At 42.2% G+C, this 27998-nt stretch overlaps 1 protein-coding gene across 1 annotated transcript in view; it reads left to right on the top strand.

Moving 5' to 3' along the window:
• Positions 1–27998, top strand: part of LOC308308990 (actin nucleation-promoting factor WASL-like) — a 55785-nt gene that overhangs the window by 26697 nt on the left and 1090 nt on the right. Inside the window, 10 exon segments of the mRNA XM_080754443.1 lie at positions 4095–4118; positions 11980–12163; positions 14364–14406; positions 17519–17672; positions 20871–20918; positions 20921–21063; positions 21066–21227; positions 21229–21453; positions 22930–23038; positions 24200–27998. The exon segment at positions 24200–27998 is cut by the window's right edge and continues 1090 nt beyond it. Coding sequence (XP_080610569.1) covers positions 4095–4118; positions 11980–12163; positions 14364–14406; positions 17519–17672; positions 20871–20918; positions 20921–21063; positions 21066–21227; positions 21229–21453; positions 22930–23038; positions 24200–24261 — 1154 coding nt within the window. The 3' untranslated portion in view covers positions 24262–27998.

Raw genomic sequence — 27998 nt, 5'->3', positions numbered from 1 at the left:
ACCCTGTGTTTACACCAATGCAGCAAATCGCTAAAGACTGCTAATCCACACGCACGCTGTGCAGATCTGTGCTATGTTGGTGCGCGACACCGCAGAATATGAATGAGCATGATGATTAGCCGACATTACGTTGTTGCTCCACTCCTTCAGAAGAGAGGAGCCAAGGCGATCACACTGCTGTCTAACAGCACGTCAAAGTTTATTTCCATTCCAACAGAGTACTCCATGGCTAATCATTATAAATATAACGTCCTTAAATCCTTGTGCATAGATTAAAAGCTGCCGTTTGTCGTAAGCTGAAAGTGAAAGTGATTTCTGTGCAACGGTGGCTTCCCCCCATCACCTATACTACTTTAAAATAATATATAAATATCGCGAATCAAATCGCAATAGCAATATTAGTCAAATGTATGAAGCAAAATGGCAATTAGATGTTTTTTCCAAAATCGTTCAGCCCTACTACCCACCCTGTACCAACTTATCTACCAACCTACCCACCCTGTACCTACCTATCTACTAACCCACCCACCCTGTACTAAATAACTACCTACCTACCTACCTACAGTACCTACCTACCTTCCTACCTACCTAACAAACATACCTATCAATCTACCCTCAATACCCTCTGGGCCTACCTGCCTGTGTATCTCACTTGTCTACTACACACATACGCACCTGTTTAACTCAGCCATCAGTCCTGGGCAAAATGGCACCAGTATTATTTTTGTATTTGAATGTGGTTAAAAAACATCTGAACATTGGTTTAGTGAAATAAAACAAAGGTCATTGGATCTGCATGATCAAGTGGTGTGTCCACTTGAGGTTTGAACTACTTTAGGCGTGTTTGGTATATTTCCCTGACAACCTAACAACTCTGAAGCTGTTGAAACGTCTTCTAATCAGTGTTGCATTGGTGATTCAATGTTTGGGGGGGACGTGATTTGAATGATGTCACGCGCACGTTGCTTAACACCTACATTACAGGAGTTAACAGCTTCGGACAATGGTCTATTGCAGGGGTCTTCAACAGGGGGTCCTCAGAGTTACTACAGGGGGTCCTCCAAATCTTCCAATCCTTTTTATATTAACAACTTGAACCCTAGTGTCCATATTCTGAAAACTGTTTCCAAAAATAGCAGATCTACAAGCTCACAACGCCTCGCGCTGCAAGACGAGCAAAGAGGTTTGGTGTAGAGGGGGAGAAGAGCAGAGTGATAGGTCAAGTTTATTAAGTATTGACGGTTCAAGTAAGTGGTTAAATATCTGGAAACACACATTTAGATGAACCCAAAATACAGTGATGATTGTGCTGTCAAACGATGAAACTACACTTGTTATCTATGTGTTGTGGGGGTCCCTTCTTCATCTCCCTCTCCACTAAGGGGTCCTTGGCCTGAAAACGTTGAAGACCCCTGGTCTATTGATATGCATACAGGCTCATCCCCTTGTTAAATCACCCTGCTGTGACACTAACTTGGGGGTTGATGAGAGGCGTGACACTGGTCAGAAAAGATAGAGGGCCGGACCATTGCAACACTGCTTCTAATATAAGTCAGGCATGCCTCAAGTAGTTGAAAAATTGGTTACCCTTTGGAATAATGGAATTATTTTCATTGTATTTATGAGGCCATTTATTTTAAGTTATATTCATTATATTTTTCCTGGGTCTGTTAACACCATCATGAATTGTTTTCCCTTTTGACTATGTTCCTGTACTGCAGGCTTCTTAAACCTAACATAATGAATGCAAGTTGAAATATGCTTGCTAATCTTTTCGCCGGTCTCTCAGACATTCCTGGGGAATCAAAGTTGATTTAATTATCAACATATCAAATGAAGTAGAAAGAGAAGTTTTATTTTAATCTAGTCTTTCTTAATTTTAATATAATCAAAGATTCAATCATGGTGACTGGTAGATTTAGCCTGTAAGATGTCAATGATTATGGATAGAGGTGAAACCCACAGATGCTTTCACCTCAACTTCCCCAAGCGAGTTACAGCTTAACCACTTGAACTCAAGCACCTATCCAGCATATTCTGGGTAGAATATCAGCCATAAATAGCAGATCTACAAGCTCACAATGAGCTTGTAGATCAGATATCTGTGGCAAACAATTTTGTTGTAGATGGGGAAAAAGTGGTACAAGTACAGAGCCAACGTGCTCAGTTTACTAGTCTAGACTAGAGGGTTTAAATGGTTAATTCAAATAAAACAGCAGAGTAACTTTGCTTAGAAACTAATGAACTGAGGTGTTGAAACAATCAATTGAAATCAATCAATAAAAAAAAGCATCACAATGTAGTGTCTATTGATGAATTGTGCCGTGTGTATTTTGGACACATGGTCCTAAACCCTCATCTCGGCCGTCCATACCGATGACTAACCAATCAATCGATCAGATTTCACTGCACATCTCTATGCTGCCACAAACTCTACATAACTGCTTGAGGTACCTCTCTGTAATTACCATTCACTACTTTACACTTTAAACACTTTCCCAGCCACCCAGAAATCGCTGTGTGGTTATTTAGCCGGGGAATTTCTATTATTTCAGGAATATACCTTATGATCTGAGACAGCATTCATTTTACAAGACCACCAGAGAGCCCCAACTACATGTCTGTCGTTTCACTGAAAAGGCGTTGGTGATTCAGTACCGACCCTGTTTCAGCCGCATCTCTCCATTGCCCTCCAATAGCGAATTTGAGCGCGATCCGTGCACATCGATATAAGCGCACGCATTACTCTCTATATGCACACTCCATGTCAACTTTTTTCTGAATGAAAATACGACCTACAGAGGCGGAGATGGCGCTACTGTTTATAATGAAGACCACAATCAAGAATTTCCGGTTTAGCCGCTGACACGCTGATCATTTGGAATAAGAAGTAGAAGAAGAAGAGAAGAAGATGGTTTTTTTGCGATAATTATAATTTTTTTTAAATACGGGGGATTCTGGCGGCGGCTGGCTAACCTTACAAGGAAGTGCGATAGATTGGGCTGGGAAAGTGTTAATACCATTCACTACTTTACACTTACATCATGTTCTCTTGATTTAAGACTGACCATCAGGAATGAGCACTGATTGCATTGTTATCTAGACACACTCTCTCACTTTCTCCCTTTCCCCTCGCCCTCTCTCTCTCTCTCTCTCTCTCTCTCTTTTAACCCTTTGTAATATGGGATGCCAGTCTCAGCTATTGGTTTGCTCCTCATTTACTCTCAGCCATGATGAAACTCAAGCCGTGTGTGTGTGTGTGTGTGTGTGTGTGTGTGTGTGTGTGTGTGTGTGTGTGTGTGTGTGTGTGTGTGTGTGTGTGTGTGTGTGTGTGTGTGTGTGTGTGTGTGTGTGTGTGTGTGTGTGTGTGTGTGTGTGTGTGTGTGTGTGTGTGTGTGTGTGGTCTCTGGAGATCGTCCTTTGGTGGTGTAGAGTAACCCTACATCTTATTAATCTCTCAAGAACAGACTCACTGAAAAGGAACAAAACAGAGAGGGCGCTGTTTTCCCCTTTTCTTTCACGATGGTTAGCCAGATTGACATCTTATTAACCAGCTATGTGTGCGTGTGCGCGAGTGTCTCTCTCTACCTTATCGCCTCCAGCCATAGAGGATGAGTTCTATTATAAGGGGTCTAACCTTTCATACTCGATGAGAAGCACTTTTGTTCCCTCCTTTGGAGTGTGTGTGTGTGTGTGTGTGTGTGTGTGTGTGTGTGTGTGTGTGTGTGTGTGTGTGTGTGTGTGTGTGTGTGTGTGTGTGTGTGTGTGTGTGTGTGTGTGTGTGTGTGTGTGTGTGTGTGTGTGTGTGTGTGTGTGTGTGTGTGTGTTCTACCCAACAAACTAATATCGACCAAATCCTGGGGTGCCGCTCCCACCATCTCTGTCTCTCGCCGCTTGCACCACGATGTCGCCGATGTCGCCCTCCACAATGAAAATCAACCTTTTTTCCCTTGCTTTCTTTCTCCTCTCTCTCTCTCTCTCTTTCGTACGACCTCCGACCCGCACACTCACACACATTTCCTTTTCCTCACTAACACGAGCCTCAGCGCCAAACTACATAATTTAATGATTATATGACCTGTCTGTGTTCACAGAGAAGAGACGTGACCCTCCAAATGGTACGTTCATCAATATCTATACCTATATATTATATCTAATCTAATAACATAAAATATTCACTCATTATTTATTATCGTTGCTGACGGGTAGAAACCTCGTAGTTGACGACCATGCAGACTTATGCAAAGGTTCAAAGTAAATTTAGCATGTTATTTAGACTACTTAGTACTAGGTTCATCGTTTACTACGGTATATGTTTTGTTGTTTTGATAGAATGTTGCTTAGACTGATGCACTGCCATTTGATGGATATCTCTGAATGAGAGCGTCTGCTAAATGCCTAAATTGAAAATGGTATGTTTTATATAAGAAACAACAACACTTTATTAAAATAGTGAAAATAGCAAATCTTTTCACTACTTTTGTGTGATGCTCTTGGTAAAGTAGCGCATTAATTTATGAAAAGTAAAACAAAAACATAAATAGTTATAGAGATTTCTGCCCGACAGCAACGCTATAAATACATATTTCATATAACATAAATACGTATATCATATAACATAATTATTTATCAGGCCTAATGAAGACCACAAAACATGTCAGAAGTGTATGAGGGATCTTATTTTTGTTCCAGTCCAGGACTTTATGGGGGACAAGTTCAAAGTGGTAATATAGTATAAAATGGAAAGGTGTTTCTGTATACAATATTTGTACAGTAACATGGAAGCATAAAATATATATATAGCTATTCCCTTGATAACAAAATAAATAAAAAACAAAACACATTCATAGGCTCTGCTTTTCAAAAACAAATGAAACGGACTTAATGGGAAGTATAATAATAATAATAATATTTACCATCCTGTGACCCCACTTGGCATCCAACCCATAGTTTAAAAACCTCTGGATTAGATACATTATACATTATTATTATTATTATTCATACACCCATGACCCATATAAAAAGGTCATGGACAAAACAGTGTGTGAATTGATGCAATGAGAGAGCTGCGCACCTGTGGAATCATTGCTCACGAAAAAAAAAAGAAAAGAATTACTGGTGGATTTGAGATCATGGAAGCAGTTTAATCTTATCAGATTATTGAGAAGGTTGTGTCCATAACAATGTCTCTGAGAACTGTCAAAGACCTTATGCAAGTGCTGCTTATCCTGTCCTGTGTGATGATCTGTGAGCTGTGTGAGCAAAGCCTGTATTCCTACAGTCCTGCAGTGCTAGTCACAAGGGTTCATCTATAGAGGGTGGAAACAGATCGTTGCTGTCTCGTGGAAACCTTGTATGTCCAAAACCTTCATTTTGTATTATTTTAAAAACATTTGAAACTAGCAGATCTCGCGTCACGAAGCATTGTAGAATTTGCAAACAAACAAACAGAAACAGGGAGATGAGAGGTTTCTGCCCAACAGCAACAGTATGCTACAGTATTTAATATAATCCTGCCTCTGATTGGCTGAGCGCAGACACTGCTCAACCTCTGAAAAGACATCTCTCTCTCTCTCTCTCTCCTTCCTTTTGTGCATTCTCTATTGTACTTTCTACTTTTTTCCCCCTCTTCTCCATTTTGATTTTTCTTTTTGCCACTCCCATCTTTCACCTTCTCTTAATTTTCTACTATCTCTTTGCCCCCCCCATCCTGCTCTCCCGCGCTCTCCCTTGTTCGGTGTTCATCTTCCACTCTCGCTCTCTGAGGTATAGAATCTCTCTTAACCACATGCAGGATTATATTACTCTTTACACTGCCAACCGGGCGATACCATAACCCTGTTACACACATACAACATGCAGAAGATGTTACAGCTACAGTCTCTATTTGCTATTTGGTCTGCTTTGCACATTCACGCTCGCGCACACGTCACACACACGCGCGCACGCACGATTGCGTGTGCAAAGTCAGTATATCATTTTGTTAAGTGTTTTTACTTTCCCGGTTCCTCATGCTAGTGTTATGCGCACGCGAGCAAGCAGGCCCCCCTCTCTTCTGCATTTTAAAAGTCAAACTACAAGGCTACATGGAAAAGAATAGCGTCTTGCGGATACCCAAGCTTGTACAAGTTCCTGTCCCCGCCGAGCCCCCTGTGATTGGCTGAACCGGACGTAGGGAGCGCGCCGTTGTAGTCACTTGGACCGCGCGAGGTGCACCAAAACCCAATTATCATTGCGTTTATCGTGCGCTTGCCCAGGCCTTATGGCCTGGGCATAATTAACGATTGCATTCACCACGGCTTCGTAACTCGCACGGCGCTCCGCCGGCCGCGCGGCCCTGGACTGCTCTTCGCGCCCGAGCGCCGCCGCTGGCCTTCGCGCCGCTTGCAATGTCGTGGACAATAACTGAATGTCGTGGACAATAACTGTGACATCTAACCATAAAACGAGCCCTCCCTTCCTAGACACGCTTGGTAATCTGCTAGACGCAAAAGAATATCCCCATTATTATACTCAAACAAATAATCCACTTATTATCCCATTGTTTTCCGTTCTGTTCTACTCTATTTTCAAGTTGTGTGGAAATGTTTGCCTGCTGCTGATAAAGCATATTTAGAATGTATTGGTTTGGGTCTTACTTAAATTTTTAATTAAGTGACAAGACATGTGGATTCAGAGTGCTGCTCTTTGTTACACAGTGACACACAGACACTATAACTGAGGGATTTGAACCTGTGAGGTCTTGAATAAAGGACGGTCCAGTCCATCTCTTTTCATCATGCATAACTACACATGCCATGTAGTTGATATACTGTTGTAAAACTACTTAGATCCTATGCTTCTTTGACTGGGGTCCCCCAGAGCGTATCTTTGGCCGCTGATGGAGAATAGGGATGCTAGGGTTCAAGTGGTCAATGGTAGTCAGTCCTCCCCCATGCTAATTTAGCATAAGCTTAGTCATACTGTTGATTTTTAGCTTTTCTCTGTATCTGATATGGCCAGCAAGCTTTCCATGGATAAGGAGGCTAAACAAAAATGACACATAATGTAGTGCTATATTACTACTGTATTCATTTAACCGCTTTGGGCTTTGTACCGATATCCATCCACACACAGAGCGTTCACTGGCCCTGTTGACATGCTATTTTAGTATTAGCGTCATTGTCCTGTTGACTGCTAACAATCCTCTGCTCTGGGCGTGTTCCTGCACATCCTGAACTGTTGTTGTTCTTACTAATGAGTGTCCCTGCTAATGATTGTTTATTTAGTCAGGTCAGTGTCTGGACGTTATTCAATGTAGACACAGTGATGCTGGTACAAAGAGACACCTACCATGGTGTCTTATGGCTAGAGGTTAGAAACGCCCGGTGGAAGAGGGTACCAAGTAGGGTTGCAACCGTATGGTTATCTTCTTAGCGATTAATCTATTGATAACTTTTTTGATTGATCAAATAATCGTGAAGCACCTTTTCTTTTCTTTTTCTTCTTTCTTTTTTTAATTTCATTCCTTTATTGATGGAGATAGACAGTAGATTTACAGGAAATGGGGGAGAGAGATGGGGAGTGACATGCGGCAAAGGGACTTGAACCCGCAAGCCGCAACACACTGTCAGGCTACACTGAGCCAGGTGCCTGGACCGCTGCGCCAGTGGCCCAGGCAGAGAAGCGCATATATAAATGATATACAGTATATACCAGTAAGACGCCCTACTGGCGAGAAGCGACCCCGCCCTAAAGCCTGAGTTCTTCTATCCTCCCTCCACTGTAGTATTATGTAGTATAGTATGTAGTATTGTATTCATATCTCAGAAATGAGTCCATCACACTCTTCACTTTCATGTCCTTTTTCCTTATTTGGCCTTTCCGCTATCTGTCTCATAACCCCACAGAGATTGAGATTAGTACCGTGGGATTAAACATGGATGGGTTTTAAATGGTTATGTAAATCCCAGACAACAGATTATTTTTGCCGGGATTAGGGCTCCAGCAAGAGAGTATGTACGTATGCGCAGAATTGCGCACATGTCGGTGTAGGCGTGCACATGTTGTTTTTGGAGGGAAGGGGAGGAGAGACAGATAGAGACGGATCAGTCATCCGACGCAGAAGAGAAACGACAAATGAACAGGCAAGACACAACCCCACAAAGTTACAAGAGGCATCGATGGAGGCATATGACCAAACTTCCCAAACGAGAAAAGAAAGTGTGAAATAATGAATGATGGAAGCAGTGGAAAAGGGAAAACAGTGGAGAGGAAGAAAGACGAACACCTCGCCAGACCATGACAAAGCAAGCAGGGGAAATGGAAAAGGTCGAACGGAGACACAATGGAGAGAATAGAAGACGTGGAATGAACCGGAGTGTTTTTTCCTAATAGCCACTTCACTGTCTGAGCCTGAGCTGAGCCTCCTATTTGCCTCAGACTGCAATTTTAGACACTATTGTACTCTTGGCAGTCTTCATAGCGCAGACAGGCCTATCTCTATACTCCACTGATTTTTGGAAAATAGGTGTTTATAGATTTAAGAATTGAGCTTTTGAAGTTTGGTTTCTTAGTGTGATTGTTGTGGTTTTGTTTTGGACACCCTAGCTGCCGTCTTGAGTATCTGGGGTTACTAGAAGAGTTGTTAATCCGTTCACTGAGGAAGGCTTGGTTTTCATTTTTACTCCCTCTGCTCTCGGACAGATTCACAAATCAACAGAATTGATCAATCCATCCAGTGGTCTTAAGTGGAATCATATTAAAATATCTTTGGATTTGACTTCTAGTCCATCAATAAGAGGTAGACACCCAGATCAAGTCTCCAGTACATGTGTTTTTTTAGTCCTATTGAGCCAGTTCTGGTTCCCGTGGAATTGGACTCTCTGGATGTGAGCTTTGAACAGACATGAACCCATTCCAGGACTCCCGAAATGCAATCCCCTGGATCTGTCTGCAATTTAGAACGCTACCAGGCTTACACATAGGCCGTCAACCTCGCTGAATGGCAGGAGGGCTGATTACATCTCGCGTATTAGCAAACCAACTGGAGTCGTCTAACACCTTGGACTCTGAACTACAGTACTTTGCGTCAAAGACCTTTTTGTCCGGGCAAGTGACATTTCCCTGCCTCTGATTCTGACTCTCGACTCTGTCCACGTCTCGGCTGCGGCCGCTCACCTCGCTCACCGCCATGATGTTCTGCACCACCTTCCTGTCGGAGCCCTCTGAGGAGGCGTTGGGCGATGGCGGAGGATTGGGTGGAGTTGGAGACGTTGGACGCCCAGGAGGCTGCCTGTCTACCCTTCACTGCCTGGTTCTCCCCCAGGAGGACCTGTACGCTCCCTTTGCTGACCCTGCAGCCCGCCTTTCCCTCCGCCGGGACAGCAGCGCCTGCAGCTCGGTGGGCAAGATCTTGCTGGATGTGGACTTGGCAGCATGCGGGCCAGGCGGCAAGGGGGGTGTGGGGGGCACCTGGATGAGGAGGCAGCGCAGCCGTTCGGTCTCGCCGTCACCCAGGAAAAGTCCTAAGAGTCCCAGAAGTCCCTTTAGGAAGATTAAGAACGGTAACTGTCTTAGGGGTGCAACAGTTAATCGAACTAGTAGATTTAATCGATTATATGAAATAACTATTATTTAACAATAATAAAACTTTATTTGTATAGCACCCTTCATACAATAATGCAGCCCAGAGTGCTTCACACAACAAAACAGACAAAACAATAGGAGCTGCAGACAAGCAAGTAAACTACAAGCTCTCATCGCTCCTCATTCTGAGATTTTAGATCAGCTATTATCTCTATTTTTGTACAATACTATTGCACAACAAAGTATAAAATGGGGCTTAAGTGACTAATCGATTTAGTCGATTATGAAGAAAAGAAATCTATGAAAGAAAATGTTGACTCAAAAACAGTAATCGTAAAATCATAGATAGTAAATAGTTATAGCCCTAGGAGAACTCTAACTCTAACAGAGATACAGAGGAAATGTTTTATTATCCACAGTGGGACTTTGCAACCAGGTTCAAAACATTCAAACTAATATAGACAAAAAGTAGGCAGTATGTCGACACAAAGGCCTTGCATAACGTGTGTGTGTGTGTGTGTGTGTGTGTGTGTGTGTGTGTGTGTGTGTGTGTGTGTGTGTGTGTGTGTGTGTGTGTGTGTGTGTGTGTGTGTGTGTGTGTGTGTGTGTGTGTGTGTGTGTGTGTGTGTGTGTGTGTGTGTGTGTGTGTGTGTGTGTGTGTGTGTGTGTGTGTGAATGAGTTATCCTCTACATGGGCTGTAGTGACAGATTCTTTGTGTGTCTGTGTGGCACTGGCAGGCTGTTTTGCCATATGTTTTGACAATGTGGTGGATTTTTGGCCTACACAAAGATGAATGGAATGTGGCGCTTGCTTGACGACAGAATTTAAATTAAACACTTGATGAAACCTAGCATCCTTAGTCTGTGGCAAACGTTGCCCGAAAATAGCTGATCTACAAACTCACAGTGTGCCACAGTGTTGTGAGCTTGCAGATCTTCAGCGAAGAGATTTTGTGGAAGACTAGGTCTCCTAGTATAGACCCCTCGGGGCCTCCGGTCATTAAAGGACAACTTTGTTTTTTTACAACAAGGCGGGTTCATATTTTAAATTGTAATTAGAGAAAAGAAAAGATGAGTGTTCAAATGTTTTCATTTACTGCTTTCTATCATTTTTTAATGACGTTGATTTCAGTGGTTGGGGGCATGCGTGCAAGTGGCTAAATATGTCTTTAGACACAATAAGCCCATTCCTAAGATGCGCCACAATCTTTCTTGGGCAGATGTGACTTATGGGGACTCGTAGTGTTACTGTAAAGAAATCGCCGGCTTACTTTGTCTAAAAAGACATATTTAGCCACTTGCACGCATGCCCCCAACCACTGAAATCAAGGTCAATAAAATTGCTAAAACTATAGTGAGCAGTAAATTAACATAACATTCTTTTCTCTAATTACAATCTAAAATATGAACCTGTGTGTTCAGCAGAAGTTTTTTAAATATGCAAATAACCAGCTAAATAGTCACTGAAGAATCTAGATGTTGTATCGAAACTCAGTTGAGTTCATGTGCGTCGCAATGAAACATAAAAGTTAAAAGGAAAACAAAATTTGACAATGATTTCTGGAAATATCACCTGTAATTTTGTAAATGCTAAAAAAATAAAAAAAATAAACACTGTTTCCATGCATTCAAAAGATTACATAATATTACTGTCGGTTAGTTCCGTTCTGTTTTTCATGTACCTGAACTCATCAGCCGTTATACAAGTCCCAATCAATCAACCGTAAACCAAATAACTCCCAACAGTAAAGGCCATTAGCTGATGAGTTACATAAAGTAAAAAGAACATCCCTTGTCTAGTACATCTCCTATCTATGGTTACATAGGTAGCATTTAATCACAATCAATCACTAAATCAGGTACCTATCGTTTTATTTCCTGGAGCCAAATTGAGTGAATCTGAACTATGTATATAGTAGTAGTATTAATCACTGCTATAGAGTATTTGTTCAGTAATAGGTTTCACCATTCTGAAGATGCAGGATAAACAATTGAAATTGGGAGTGATGAATCTGAGAAATTTTCAGACAAAATGGAACACTAATAAATTGAAGCTGATAAATGGGTACTCTCTCCTAATCAGATAAAATTGGCAACCCACCTATTAAACAGGTGGAGAGACGGGGAAGACCCTCTGTTACTGAACAAACACTGTATAGCAATGATTACTAACTATCAGAATATAGATCTTTAACATTCTACCAACAATCTAACTGCAGCTTAAGTCACACATTTGTCTGTGAAGCTATCCAAACAAACCACAACTTAAAATGCTGTATGGATGAAGTACTCATGCTTGTACTCTTGGTACTGTAAGTGCATTGTGGGTACAACGGTCCTAACTTTCTCCTGTTAACACCTCTCTCTCTCTCTCTCTCTCTCTGTGTTCTCTCTTCTCCTCTCTCTCTCAAGGCCCTGCGTTGCCCATGGCGACTGTGGACATCAAGAACCCGGAGATCAACAACGCGCCACGTTACCACAACAACTCTCAGGTGAACAACATCGTGCTCTCGCCCTTCCCCAAGAAGGAGAAGAAGGTGAAGACAAAGAAGAAGAAACTGACCAAGGCGGACATCGGAACGCCCAGCAACTTCCAGTGAGTCACTCACACCACCGGAGAAAGAGAGCCAGACTTGTATATTGCCTGGCGTCCCTGTTTTGGGCTTGTCATTATTGGTAGAAACTTTCAAAAGTAAAAAAAAAAACATTAGCCAATCTACAATCTCACTGCGCATTATGAGCTTGTTTAGTTCCTAAAAGGAACTAAATAAGTGAATACTTAGTTCCCAAAATGTCTCTGTTAAAGAACCTTTTTAAAAGACACAATGTGGCACTCCAGTCCAGACATCGCCCAGTTTCCCCTTTTGAGAAGACTGCCATAAGGTGTGTGAAGTACTGTACCGGACTGCATGTACTGTACTTAAGCCCTATACTGTATTTCGCTGTACGACAAATAGTGAAAATGGACGATTTACAAGTCTCAAGTGTGTAGTAAGTAAGCCTTGCCAAAAATGTTCTGTAGGTTAACCAGGTTCCATGTGCTGCTGATAAAACTGGACTGAGAGTTAGAAATCCTGACTATCTGTTCTTTTCATAATGATCCCTGTGGAATATGTATGTGGAGTGATTGATCATGCAAGGATAATCCCGGTCGCACTTTCAGGAACGAGGTCACTGTGGTGGGATCAGTATAACAGCAGATGGAGTGTATTCATATATACTATATTATATAGAAATAAGTGGGTCGGAGTGGCTTATTGTCGGGATCGGCCCCTGAGAGATGGATTGCTGAGTCGTCATTGCCCAGTACTTACTGCACAATTTAGTTACCCGAGCCATATGCTGAGTTGGCGGTGCCCTGGATCGAACCCAGACCCTTGATGTCCAGAGGAGAGTGCTCTAATGATTAGCCGGACAGAAATATGTCTATATGCAATCAATCTCTCACATTTGGAACTGTAATGTAAGTGAAAGATTCATTAGTGCATTCATCCCTATGGACTAGTGATGCGCTTGTCAGGTTTTTTTCATAACCCGCCTTCCCCGCAGCCCGCACAGAACCTAACCCGCCTGCACCGCCCCGCAGAACAATATACAAATCAACAAATCCGCCGCCCCATGACCCACATAAAAAAAAAAAGATGATAATCATCACCACAATAGCTCATCTTTATATACCGCTTTTCTAATTACCCAAAGTCGCTTTACAGAAAGGTCTACGGTAGCACAATATTGTCATTGGCTAAATAAACAAGCACGTTGTTCAAAATGGGGTTCTTTAATATTATTTGAAGCAAAAAGACATGTTCATTCTCTATAAATCGGGGGCATCATTAGGGCATGAATGGCGTTACAAGTTTTATGACAATCATATTTATACAGCGCCTCCGCCTCGCACTTCAAAAGACGGACAATATTATTGAAGCAAAAAAGACATGTTCATTCTCTCTAAATCGGGGGCATCATCACGGCATGAATGGCGTTACAAGTTTTATGACAATCATATTTATACAGAGCCTCCGCCTCGCACTTCAAAAGACGGACAATATTAAATCCTGTTGGTTATTGATTAATCACCAGATTCGAGAGATGGGGTGACTCAAGGTGAGTGTGGTTGATTGAGTTAAAATCCATCTCACTTGCGTTTCAAATATCATCCTTTGACTGGCTGGTGATATAACTTACTGTAACTGACACAAAGTATTTATAAACAGACTTGTGTGGATGACAGAGACATTTAAGTGAAATCCTGATCAGGGACACGCACTGCAAATTGTTTGTGCATTGTTTGCACTGCTCAGCGTGTGTGTCTACTCTGTGTCAGCGAGCATGTCTGCGTGGCGCATGTACAGACATGTGTTTTGCAACAGGAGTGGAATTGGAGCGGAGGACGGTCCTCGCTCCAAGGAGTGGAGGAAAAACCTCGCTCCAAGCCTTTCTGGCGCATTTTAAAACTCGCTCGCTCACGCTCAATTCAAGTGTATTCAAACCGTTGTATTCTTATTCTTCTTATTACTCTTATTAAGAATAAAAGGCAAATAAGAGCAGGAGATTATTTGTATTTATTTTTTGCACATAAGAGTGTTGATAACCGAGGCCGCCCGCTGCGGCCGCCCCGCTGCGGGGACAAGTACGAGTTAGTGATGTGCGGGCCGACCCGTTATCCACGGACCCCGCGGTTTGAACACGGTGCAGGTGGGTCAAACTGCGGGGTCCGCGGATAACGGGTCGGCCCGCACATCACTAACTCGTACTTATCTCTCCATCTCTCTCTTTCCTTCTCATTCCATTTACAGGCACATTGGACACGTAGGATGGGATCCTAACACAGGCTTTGATGTAAGTACACCGAGTGTGTGTATTTGTGAGTAAATAGTAAATGGTGCATTCATATAGTGGTTTAATCCAAGGCGCTTTACATAGATTTTGTGCATTACATTCACCCATTCACACACACATTCATACACCGATGGCGGAGCAAACCATGCAAGGCACCAACCTGCTCTCCGGGAGCAACTAGGGGTTCAGAGTCTTGCTCAAGGACTTTTCGACATTAACTCAGGGGGAGCCCGGGATTGAACTGGGAACCCTTCGGGAACCCTTCATGACGGTTTCTCTACCCCTGAGCTATGCCGCCCTGAGTGTTAATGTGTCTGTATATTTACACGTTTGACTGTACATGTTGACACGCCTGCTTGGTGCATCTCCCTTCACCCTTTGGTTGTTCTTTCAGTCAGTCAGACACAGTGACAATCAGACATCAGTTCTTGAAAACAGATCTTACATGTTCGAATATGAACCCTGATATATGAAGCCGCCTGGGTCAGCCTAAGTCATCAGCCTGAGGGTGCAAATACATCAGGAGATGAAACTATGTCACTTAAAGGACCACTTCACCTCTGGGACAACCAGATCTTATTTTATTGTGGTTTGGGACACGATCAACACAATCCTGAGTTTATCTTTTGTGTTCAATCTGTGTTCTTAGATATTTTAGTATTTCAGCATGCAACAACTGGTCATATGATGCAAAATGCATCATATGACCGGTTTTTGCATGCTGTTGCATGCTGAAATACAAAAATATCTAAAAACACAGATTGAACACAAAAAATAACTCAGGATTGTGTTGATTGTGTCCCAAACAACAATAAAATAAGATCTGGTTGTCCCAGAGGTGAAGTGGTCCTTTAAATCCACAGACTTTACACAGATTTTACCAACTGTCACCAGTTTTTGTCGCTGGTGGCCAGAAACCTTGTATCTCAATATTTTATTCTTTGATTAGTGGCACTACCTCGTCATACAACAGTGTAGCAGTGGGACACGTTGTGTAATTGAACCTTGTATATTTCCGCTATTTCTGAAAAAAACTAAGAAGGGAGGGGTAGAAGCTATCTGTGTGGCCATACAATGTCTACGCCTGACAGCAACGATATGTTATGCAGTGTGTTTGTGCGTGCGCTCAATGCAGCAATATTTCAGTCACAGGCTTGCTCCTCAGAGCTTCAGGCTACAGCTGAGCGACAGATGCACAGATCAGAACATGATAGTGCGGAATAGTTGTCCAAACTTTACATTCAAACAGAGGATGTTGTGTTTGTCAGAAGCTGATCTCACCAACCCTTAGGCTGCTGCAAAACTACAGATGAATCACTGAATGAATATGCAATTTTGCTGGCCTCATATGTTGTTTTGAACCATATTTTAGCACAAAAGACTTAATTCTTGGGTTCATTTGAAGCGTTCTTGCTGCATTACTCCGTTCTCACGAGAACATTTTGGAAACATCTGCAGTAGCTACAGCATGAAGGAATAATTCTACAATGACATCCATTATAATATATAGACTATCGAGACATGAGAGTGCATCAAAATAAAAGCCTGGTTAGTCATTTGGTATATGGCTAGGAAGGGATTTGAACGTATTTACAGGACATGATAGTATTATTATTATTAGAAATGATAAACCTGAGTACTTGGGAGTAATGTTAACTGTTAAGTGCTAACTAAGCTCCATTTAGCCAACTAATGTTTTGTGCATATATATATATTTTTCTTTTAATGAGAAAGATGTCCTGCATCCTCTTTGGAACGAACAGCATATGGGGTAAATAATAAATTACTGTATTAGACTCTGCTGGTGGTTGAAATGCAGGGACGTGCAGAGAATGTTAGAGAGGCAGGGTCTGAATTTCTAAAAGGGCCTTTTGGTGAAAATATCAAAAATAGCCGACCTCCAAGCTCACAACATGTCGCGCTGCGACGCGTTGTGAGCTTGGAGGTCTGCTATTTTCGGTGCTCGATACCACACTGAACTATACAAGTCAAGAAGATAATCAAGTCAATACTGGAGATGTGGTGTATGGTATGGATTTCTACATAGAGAGGGCAGAGAGGGAGACAAGGAGACAAGGCAATTCTCTTGAATGCTGCCTTCGGGTATGTAAAAACTACATTCATGGTCTGGAGAGGGCACTTTTTTACAGACCGATAAAAGGGCAGGGGCTCAAGCCCTCTTTGATGTCTATAGCCCCTTTTCCACTGGCCCAACACCACACCACACCGCCCACTTGTGCCAGGTTTTCCACTACAAGTACCTGGGTAGAGTGGTGTGAAAGTGTTACTAAACGTGGTACTAAAAAGTATCCAATCTAGAGTAGTTCTGAGCTAGGCCAAACAGGGCCAAACACTTCATAATGACTGACCACTCACTGACTTTTCATTTAGACCACTAGGATGTAGTTGTAATACATGATAATAGATGCTATTGTGTTATAACCACTATTATAATCTATTATAGTGAATTATAATTATCATAGTAATACATTAATACTTTATAGTGTATTATAATCACAGTTATAATTCATTATAGTGTATTGCAATTTAGGATAGTAAGTTTATATTGTATTATAATCACAGTTAAAAGGGTCATTTGTTTCTTACCGATAGGGGTCCTTTTGTGTAATGGAAAATGTAGATATTTTTATGTGGTGCGGTGTGGTGTGGTGTAGTGTGGTGTGGTGTGGTGCTAAAGCTGCAGTCGAAAAGGGGCTTATGTGTGCACTGTCTGTTGAAATGTTCCACCAGCAGAAGGCAGTATAAGAGCTTGCCACAGCCTATGGGGGAGTTTGTTTGAGCCTGGTTTCAGCTGCTAAACATCTTTTGATGGGCTTCTATACACGAGAGGGTACAGCACCCTGCTCAATGAGGGAGGCTTTTTGATATGCACTTTATATAATGTATATATAAAAGGATGATGCTGTTCAGAATGGAACTGCTCCTTTTCTAAACGTTCTGCCCCATCTTAACCTTGCAACCTCCAACATCCCATAGCATAGTGTAACAACCATAATCATAACCTGACGACAGTAAATGTGAAATGGATTTTTATGTATATTTTGTCAATCGATGGTTTCAAATTCAAGTCTTTAATCCTCCCTCCTTGCAGTTGAATAATTTGGATCCGGAGCTGAAGAACCTGTTTGACATGTGTGGCATCTCTGAAGCCCAGTTGAAGGACAAGGAGACGTCCAAGGTCATCTACGACTTCATTGAGAAGAAGGGAGGGGTAGAGGCCGTCAAGAACGAGCTACGGAGACAAGGTGAGCAGTACGAGCACTTTGATTGATTGATTGATTGATTGATCAGTGATCCCGGGGGGATATTCTATGCTACTGGGGGGCAAAGTTAGGTACAGGGATCAATACGGTTCCAAATGGACCTTTTTCGGTTCCATTTTGCACACTCTCAGAGTACAGAGGATTGTATAGTGCCGATTGGGGTCCCAGAGATTAAAAGAGAGAAAAACAGAATAGACGGCCTATAGCCTAATGCATATCAAACTGGGGCTCCACAATGGAAACAAGACCCTTTTTATCGTTTTAACATTACCTCTGACTGTACTTCCTGTACTGTTAATAATCTTGTTAGAAGATATGAATGCAGTTCAACAATACCTTCCTATTGTTATTCCTAACCCAGGCAAAGATATTGACTGAAATATGTTTACTAGGCTGTCTCTGGGTTTTATAATGAATATTTAACCACCGAAAAATATTAACAAGGGCTTGTGACTAAATAATAACTACACTGGGTCCATTGGATGGAACACAGTTCTTTTTCCCATTTCCTGAAAAGTAACGGATTTGGACATACAAGGTTTCCACCGACAGCAATGATATGCTGTATATAATGTGTAGAGGGGTCATGTCATAACAAACTAGAGGTTGGCAAAAAAAAGGGACAATTTTAGAAAATAGATGATGAACACAAGATGCATTGTGACTTGATAGATCTGCCCTTTTGGCTATTTTAGATTTTAATTTTTTTATGTTCAACCTGTAATGACATGCATAAAATAGAGAGGCTGCTTTAACGTGATTAATTAATTAAATTATCGTTCAGAAAGGAAACGAGTGTCTATAATTGTCTATCTAAAATATGATTAATCTGAAAAACTGGAAAAACATCAAGAGGTTGGGGAAAATGAAAGACCTGAATTTTTAGCTTAAAATCTGAAAGCTAGGGTGACGCAATTTCCATCCCCTGGAACCCTCTGTGTGTGTGTGTGTGTGTGTGTGTGTGTGTGTGTGTGTGTGTGTGTGTGTGTGTGTGTGTGTGTGTGTGTGTGTGTGTGTGTGTGTGTGTGTGTGTGTGTGTGTGTGTGTGTGTGTGTGTGTGTGTGTGTGTGTGTGTGTGTGTGTGTGTGTGTGTGTGTGTTTCCTGACGTTGCTCTACTGAAGTTGTTTTGACTGTGCACGTCTGCAGACTCCGCACTGACAGCGCAAATGAACTTCCTGTTTTCTTCCTAAGGGAATATGGACATTATGGAATGCGTGGCTCTAACGACACTTTAGAAGTTCACAAACAATGCCCTGCCAGGGCTCTGCGGGCCGGGCCGTACGTAACGTCATTTCAGTCCCACGTTATAATGCATGAACAATCACGCCTTTTCTAGTTCAAATCAACATGTTGTCATTATTCCGCAGACACGCCCATTTATTTATATCACACCTATTGAATAGGTTTTCATAATAGTTTGACTCTGATGTTTTAAGTGACAGCCCACCCTGAAACGGAACATATTGTTGCTGTCAGTTGAAAACCCTCAGACAGACTTTCAACCTGTGTCCAACCTTACACTCAAGTGCGCGCTTGGCTATTTTCTTTTGTGCGACACCGTCATATGACGTATAAAAAGTGCATTAATTTATGGAAAAAACTTAAAAAGACAGAATATGGAGATAAAAGATTTCTGCCGAGGCAACAGAGATCTATACAATGTATCTAAGAAATCCCTTTGTAATAAAGTGTAATAATCCATGTTGCCATTGTGTCCCTCAGACCCTCCCAGATGCAGTGGTAGGTCTCTATGCATGGAGTCACATCTTGACCTAACATGCACTTGTATGTGTGTGAACTCTATCCATGTGTGTGTTATAGAATAATTATATACAGTGTTATCAGGGTTCATCGCCATGCTGACTTGTGGTGGACATTTTTTATCAAAATTCTTGCCATGGACATGGACAAATATGACCAGTAACACAGCTATTAGTCCTAAATGTATACTACTAGTCATGGAGTCCTCAAAGTGGGTTGGGGGACCTCCGGGGTTCCTTGAAGGGGGTATCTCTGAGAGTGTACAATTGGAACCAAATGGACCTGTAACTGGTTCCATTTGAACACACTCAGAGATATGAGGGTCCTTGAAAATAAGACGTTTGAGAACCACTGTACTAGTGGACTCCTAATGCCATAGTGTCAAACCTGGACAAGAAAACCTGGAGACTGACATTCAGTAATTTGGTCCTACTGTATGATCAAAATAAGAATTTTAATATTATCTAAAGTTTGCCACAGACTACAAGAAGTCTTGCCACGGACATATTTGTCCGTGTACGGACATGTTAATGAGCCCAGTGTGTTATCTCTACAACAGAGAGAAGTAAGAAGTAACAGAGAGGAGTCATTTCATTGGCATAACGCTAGATGTCCTTGCAGATGTGCTTGCAGCAGACACTCAAAACAATGCACCATAACTTGAGATGAGACTGATCATTTCTCTCACTGCAGAAGTTAGTTTGTGCAAGGCTGCCTCCTATTGGTGTAACTTGGAAACTGCATGGTATTGGTGCCAGCTGTGTAAACTAGGTCTAGGGTAGATGAATGTTGTTGACTCTAGCATGGTGTGAGCCACTTTGTATGGCCATCTGCATCTTAAAAGTGGATTTCACAGTCAATTTACTGGGAAATAAATCACTTACAGTTGCAGATTGTCTCCGAAGGGCTGGGTGTGAACTATGGAGGTGTTGAATTAGAATTATATACAAATAAGGTTGAATATTGTATTCCAGTTATCATTTTTTAATATGCTGATGTGTGGAGGTTTGCAGTGAAAGACCAACAAGTATCCGAGAGTGTCACCATACCAACTAGACCAGGGGTTCTCAGGACTCTGTTTTATTGGAAAAATGTTTTGGCAACCCCATACTTGACTTATTTATTGTGTAGTTTCAAGGATTAAATAAAGCACACATTGGTTGCCTTGAACAGGAATATTCATTAGCGCTGTCGACCTCGGACTATTTGATTAACATAGTCGTCGATGGCAGTGAAAGAGATGGGAAGGGGGGGGGGGGGGGGGGGGGGGGGGTTGTCAATGTGCCACCATAAATCTCCCGCAACCCCACTTGGGGTCCCCGACCCATAGATTGAGAACCTCTGAACTAGACATACTGTATTGTAGGTAGTACTTAGAACACGTTTTAACCTTCATTTCTCTCTCTCTCTCCCTCCAGCCCCCCCGCCCCCGCCCTCCAGAGGGGGCCCGCCTCCCCCGCCCCCCCCCACCACGGCGCGGTCCCTCCCCCTCCTCCCCCGGCCCGCGGCGGCCGGGGCGCCCCTCCCCCGCCGCCCCCCTCCCGGGCCCCCACCTCGGCGCCCCCGCCGCCGCCCCCCTCCCGGCCCGGCGTCGCGGCCCCGCCGCCTCCGCCCCCTCCCAGCCGGGTGTCCCTCCCGCCCCCCTCCTCCCCCCTCAATCTCCTCCCCCCACCACCTGCCGGCGGCCCCGCCCCCTCCTCCCCCCCCCGGCGCCCCCTGCCGCTCTGCCCGGCGGTGGCGGCGGCATGGGCGCTGCCGCGCCGCCCCCGCCGCCACCCCCCTCCGCCGCCGCCGCCCCCGGGGCCACCTCCCCCGCCGGGACCCCCCGTCATGGTGTCGGATTCGGGCGCGGGCGGCGAGGGTAAGAACGCGCTGCTGAGTCAGATAAGGGAGGGCACGCAGCTCAAGAGGGTGGAGCAGAAGGAGAGGCCCACCTCCACCACCTCCGGGGGGCGGGGGGCGCTCCTGGACCAGATCAGACAGGGCATCCAGCTCAAGCCTGTAAGTACACTGGACAACGTAGTGTGATGTACGGTGTATAACGAAAACATACAAGCTCATAACACAGTGTGAACTGGTACATGTTTGTCAAAATATTTTTGAGAATAAAAATAGGATTTTTTACATTATTTAAAACAGGAAATAATCAATATAATATTGATATATTGTGGAACAGCCGTTTAACCCAGCTGTTACTGACATAAAGAAACTTTCAGACGGCAGGCCGTTTAGTTATCACCGTCTCCATCGTCTACTAGTGTTGACATTTTATGGCTGGAGACGTCATCACAGCGAGCACCATCACATAAACACTTTTTATTGGCCCCTGCTGGATAATACAGCCTTTTTGAAGCTTGTTGCTCCCACGCCCAATTAAAAAAAAGTAGTTTAAATAGTTTTATTTAGTTAACATCTGTTAACAGTGAAGAAATGTCACCATACTGTGATAGCAGTAAAAATTAACTGTAGGCCGTAAACCACTGATGTCACCATATAAAATAGAACATTTGGAAATGTGTAGCCTCTCAGACATAAATTAACACTGAGGATTTTACAGTGTAGGGAGGGGGGTCAATATAACTTCAAATCAATGTCACGATTATTTCAAACTTGTGCCTCAATTACGATTAATGAACGATTAATAAAGAGAGTGAAAATAGCAGATCTACTTGCATTGTGAGCTTGTAGATCTGCTATTTTTGCCTCCTAATCAGACCAGTCGATTTAGTCCATTAGAAAATAATCTAGAAAAATGTGTTCATCTGTTGATATGCAGTATAAAAAAAGTTTCTCCACAGATTGATTATGCTACATGAGTAAGATTTAGTCGGTTATAGTTTTTTTTTTGGATAATTGCCCAACTCAACTGTGCAGTTAACGGATGAGGAGCTTGTCTCAGAGTTAAATCGCCTTGGTTGCATTGGAGTTGATTCCTTGTTGAACTCGCTGGTTCTCAGGGACCCTGGCCTCTGGAACCAACTCAAAGACCCCAGCAAAGTGATATACGTATATAATAATACGGTATATCAAAACTGTTTAATCACTTGTAAATCCGAGCTTGTAAATCGGCTATTTTCAAAAAAAAGTCTTGGAAATGTTTTAAATATTTTTGGAACATTTGAACCCAAATCTTGTCCCTGGCACAAACTCTTTCCAGATGGTGGTCCGTGACCAAATCCATAAAATGTACACTCTCAGAGTTAAGGGTGTCCTTGCAGTACTAGACTCCTAATATGTCATAGTGTACATACATTTTCTGAAGAAAACCTGGAGACTTGACATTCAGTAATTGGGTTTTAGGATCAAAATTAAGACATTATAATGGTGCGTAAAAAAGATAATCTATAATTTGCCACGGACAAGACCAAAACTTTTCCACAGACACATTTGTCCGTGTATGGACACATTGTTGACCCCTGGTCAAAAAAGTTTGAGAAGCCCTGTGCTAACAGGTGTGCTTTGTCTTCTGTCCTCCAGAAAGGGGACTCTCCTGAATCGACCCCCGCCAACGCTGCTCCTTCAGCGGGCATCGTAGGAGCTCTGATGGAAGTGATGCAGAAGAGAAGCAAGGCCATTCACTCCTCAGGTACACATGCAAAACACATGCACACATGGACACACACACACACACACACACACACACACACACACACACACACACACACACACACACCAGTGCCTAACTTTTTCACCACTAGGGGGAGCACACACTTGGGTGAGATCTCGCATAAAAGAAACAAATCTGGTATTTTCGGATATAAAGTCGGCTAAAACGTGTATTGTCCTTTATTAAATACATTTTTTTCTTTCACAACATTATTTCGGGTGTCTTTACATTGGCTATGTTGACTACTCCAGGCAGTCAGTTCTGTTCATATTAACTCACTGTTTATTGCTCCATTCCTTGCTATCCCAATTATTCCTCTATCTAAGCCATCCAAAGTCCAAATTCCAAAAGTTGCCGTTCTGTTACAGCCATATTCGCCGCAAAACCATTGAAAAAAATGAAAAACATTCCTTGGGCTAGATTTCGGCCCCCAAAACTGAAAAGTGATGAGTCATCACTTTTTTTCCACTTTTCACAGTTTTGGGCTGCCGAAAGTTAACCCAAGGAATGTTTTTCATGCCAAACAAATGCTTGCAGTGGATTCAGAATCATGAAGAACCCCTAGTTTGACCCCTCACATGCTACTTAAAGCAGATTTTTTTTTTTTTTTTTATATATTTCAAGTGGAGTCAATGGGACAGTGAATATAGAAATGGCCATAACTCATTTTCGCGATGTTTCCGGTAGAGCAGGCCTCTCATTCTGTGGACCTTAATGACCAAACTAATAGATAAAACAGAAATAAAAAGTACGGCAGAAAATCACAGGTCCTACCCTATTCCTTGAGCTTTTGGGCTCAAAACAAGGATTAGCCGGGGACCCACCCCGGCTAATCCTTGTTTTGAGTGGTCTTGTGTAACATTGTAATGTTTTGAGATATGGATCTTTGATATTCATGAGTTGTATGCCATAAAAAGAAGCACTCAAACCAGAGCAACTTTTTTGGTCCTTTCTCGTAGATTTTAATGTAAAAAGGGCACCACCTTTTTTGTTTTAGAGTTGGCCAGTGTGAACATACCCTTGTGAGAGTGCTCTATAATGACTTAACCTGACCACTGTTACACTGCTGTATCTCTTGTACTGTAAATCTGACATCTTGGCATCTGTCATTTGTATAAATAATTGCCCTCTACTCCACAGACGAGGATGATGATGACGATGAAGATGAGGACTTTGAGGATGATGATGAATGGGACGACTAGCGATCTTCCTCCCTCCCTGACCCCCAACCCCTCCTATCCCATAGAGATGATAATGACACTAAACTGTGTCCCGTCTTTGAATCTTTAATCTCAGATGATAATTGTAAATGTTCTGTTGACTCGCTGTATATTTTTGTTGCCTTTATGCTTTTTTTTTTATTAATCTGTGCAATACCTCATTTAATCTGTAGATGTATTGTCATTCTCACATCTTACTGTTTGCTTCCTTTGTTCTTGTCTTTCTCCTCCTGTTCTCTCTTTTCCACCTCTCCCCCCACTCATACTCTCTTTCTCTCTTTTTTTCTGTTTGTGACCGTCGCTCACTCTTTCTCTCACTTCATTTTTGACCAGGGGTATTCAACAGGGGGTCCACCAAATCTTTGTGTGATAGGATACATTACATTAACCTCTTGATACACAATGATGGTGTTGTCAAACAAGACTATATAAAAAAGAAATCCTGGTCTCTATAATGCCTCCCCCTGGCCACGTCCAAACCGGGGAAATCCCCACTGTCAGGTGAAAATAAGCAACTTGGACTGCATAGAAGGAAGCATGAGGTCAGTCCGTTGTCTCCCCAGGCGCGGCAGAGGGAGAGCAGAGCCCAGGATTATATAGGCAATTGGCACTGGGTGAAAATGGGTTGCAAAATCGTGGGATAAAAATTATTAAAAAAAAAAGACTATAAAATATATGAAAAAGTTTAATCTGCAACACAATTTTATGCAATATGTAGTCCCTGCTTCATGCGGCTGAAGCGTTGCTTCATGTGGAGGCGTATTGTCTTGCGGGTTGTGGACAATGCTGGTTTTCTGGAGTTTGTAGTACATTTGACTTAATGTTGGAGTGGTTGACTCACAGAAAGAAAATTACAAGAGAAATGGCTGCCAAGAGGGGTCAAACATCACGCTTCATTCCTATTTGGTTGATGCCCTGTCAAAGTTCACCAATGTTGAACTCCACGCTTCACACACGTCATGTCCTGCTTATCGATCCTCTTCTATTACTGGTAGTTGTTGACAAATTAGTTATAATCTGGGGCCCTCCATCACTTTTAATTTGATTTCTGCAGACAATCGAAGGTAGAGCATGTTAGCTTCAACTGATGCGCAACGTTGAAGCGGCATGAGCATGCAAGACATTAAATGAATGTTGCTTGTTTTTACTGGTAGTTGGCAAGAAATTGAACTGAAGTCAAAAGTCTTTATCATTATAAAGACTATGTGCCAATGATGTGATTTCTATGATATGACTTTTGTCTCCCGAGACATGATGTCATGTCAGGTCCCGCTAAAATCAATACGAGATTTGATGAGCCAAAACCTTATTGATCTCCGATTCTCAACCACTTCGGAATCAATTCTCAATCCTCATCCCTCGTGACCCTGCCCCGAACTAGGCTTTATGCCGTCTCTTTTCTGTCTACATCTCTAACCCACCCCCACCTCCCTCCCTGATTAACATGTGCAATTTTACATCAAGTTCTCTCTTGATTTGTAGAGTTGAATGTTTGGTTTCTATTTTTGCTCGGTGATGGAAGGAAGGACTTCAAGAGAAATATGTAAAACTAACAAGAAAAAGAAAAGAAATGGAGAACGCTATTTTCATACCTGATCGCTCTCTTTCTCTCTACTTTATTTTTTACTTATTCAAATGATCTATCTAAAGTTAGTGTGCTTTTATTTTCTTAAACAGAGGATGGAAAGGAAAAAAAAGCTCTTATTTTGGAAATGTTAAGCTTTCAATTTGTTTTTCGCTGTTGAATTGTAAATGTTGCTCACCAGAGGTTGAGTCTTGCTATATTTTTGCACAAATTGAAAGATAAGACTCGCTGCAGGAGAACAGGACATTAATGAGGTCTGTCTGTATCTCTGCAGAACTTCATAGAAAACAACATACATTGTGCTTTGCATATCATTGCAATATCATATCACATTGTCGGGTGGAAACCAAAACGGTTGCTGTACTTTTCAGGAAATGAAAAGAATTATCTGTGTTCCAATGGATCCAATGTAGTTATTATTTAGTCACCAGCTCTTGTTATACCTTTCATTGGTGCAATTAAAATGCGTTGAGCTTGTAGATCAGCTACGTTTTTCTGCTATGTTCGTATGTTTGTGTAGTATGTCAAAGTAGGTTAGAAAAGTTAAAATATGGAGGTGCAATGGAAGATATTGTTGCTGTCGGGCAGAAATGGTCTGTGGGTTTTATATACATTGAACCAATGAAAAGTGTTACGTGCTTGTGACCGAATACCTATATTAGATCCATTGGAAGGTTATTTATTATTTTCCTTTTCCTGGAAAGTAAAGATTTTGGACAGGGTTTCAGCCCGACAGCCACAATACTGAAGAAGTCCACCCCTCCTAATTTTTTATTTTTACACTGCTTATGCTAATAATGGAAGCTCTGCAGTTTTGTGCAGCACACCCACAAGGGCTGGGCAATATTTTGATATATCAATATCGGGATCTGAGGCGAGATATCGTCTGGGTCTGGAATGTTTGATATCCGGATATTGTGGTCTGGCACAAGTCTTGTCTTTTAATCTATCACTCAACCCCTATTTTATGCCTTCCGCTAAAGTTGAAAATGTTCAACAATAGCGGAAATAGCCAATCTACCAGCTCACATTTTACAAAAATGTTGAATAAATTATCATCACGATATCAAGGTATTTGATCCAAAACATAAATTATACAATATTAGATTTTGACCACATCGCCCAGCAAGCCCTATTTTCTCAGTTACCTGAAGCTACTGTATCAAGAATGGGGCCAGTTTACTATTTGCAAAGATATACTGCAGTTTTGTTTTAAAGTGCATTTACAGGAACTGCTGTGTATGGTTATGATAGACCTGTTGCAGCACCGATGCAGGGGGAGCTCACTATACTTTGAAATGTTTCTTTTACAACCATCTACACTACAATACACTACACTACAGTGGCTGTCCCTGATATTATGACTGCCAGTCACTGCCTGGCAGTTATTCCTTTATTTTATCATTTTCAAAAGCTGATTCATAGGGAATCTCACTTTTTTTCCCCCTCCCTGTCTATATTATTTTTTTCCTTTTCTTTTTTCACTAGCCACCAGTTTGTCAGTTGTCCTACACAGCTGTTTGTTTGAATCAGGTCGTCCATAATAATGTCAAGCTTGAGAAATAAAGATGTATGCAATTGTACACGCCTGACCATATACACGCCTGCCTGTAGCTGCTGTCATTAAACAATGGAGGTGAATTAGGATTCCTTGCGTAGCTTCCACTAACTGCTAACTGTTGATATGAAAACATGTTACTACGCTTTGTTTCTGTCACTTACAAAGTTTGTGCAGGCAGGGGTTATTACAGTAAGTCTGCAATGGGTCATAATAGCAGCGATTCTCAACCTGTGGGCCATGAAGAGCGTAAACAACATGAATAGAAAGAAGAATTGTCATGGTATTTATTTCTATAAAACCTTGAATAATAATATAATAACTTTGATTGGTTGATCATTCAAATAAATATGCTCTGAAGATGGGTGGGCCGCAAACTCTTGCAGAATTTTCAAGTGGGCCCTGATCCAGAAAAGGTTGGGAAACATTGCTGTACAGTAGATTGCAACCTGTAGCCATTCATTCAGTGTGGCCAAAACTGACCCAATGCTGCTACTTTCACAACCATAGACTTTGAGTGTTTGGACCATAGAGTTATGGGTTTGGACAGTGCAGATTTCTGGGAACCATGTTGAC

This window comes from Nannobrachium achirus, assembly GCF_963921795.1.
Source record: "Nannobrachium achirus genome assembly, chromosome: 23".
Classification (NCBI taxonomy): Eukaryota; Metazoa; Chordata; class Actinopteri; order Myctophiformes; family Myctophidae; genus Nannobrachium; species Nannobrachium achirus.
The sequence above is the reverse complement of the archived record's forward strand: the minus strand, read 5'-3'. Positions and strand labels throughout refer to the sequence as shown.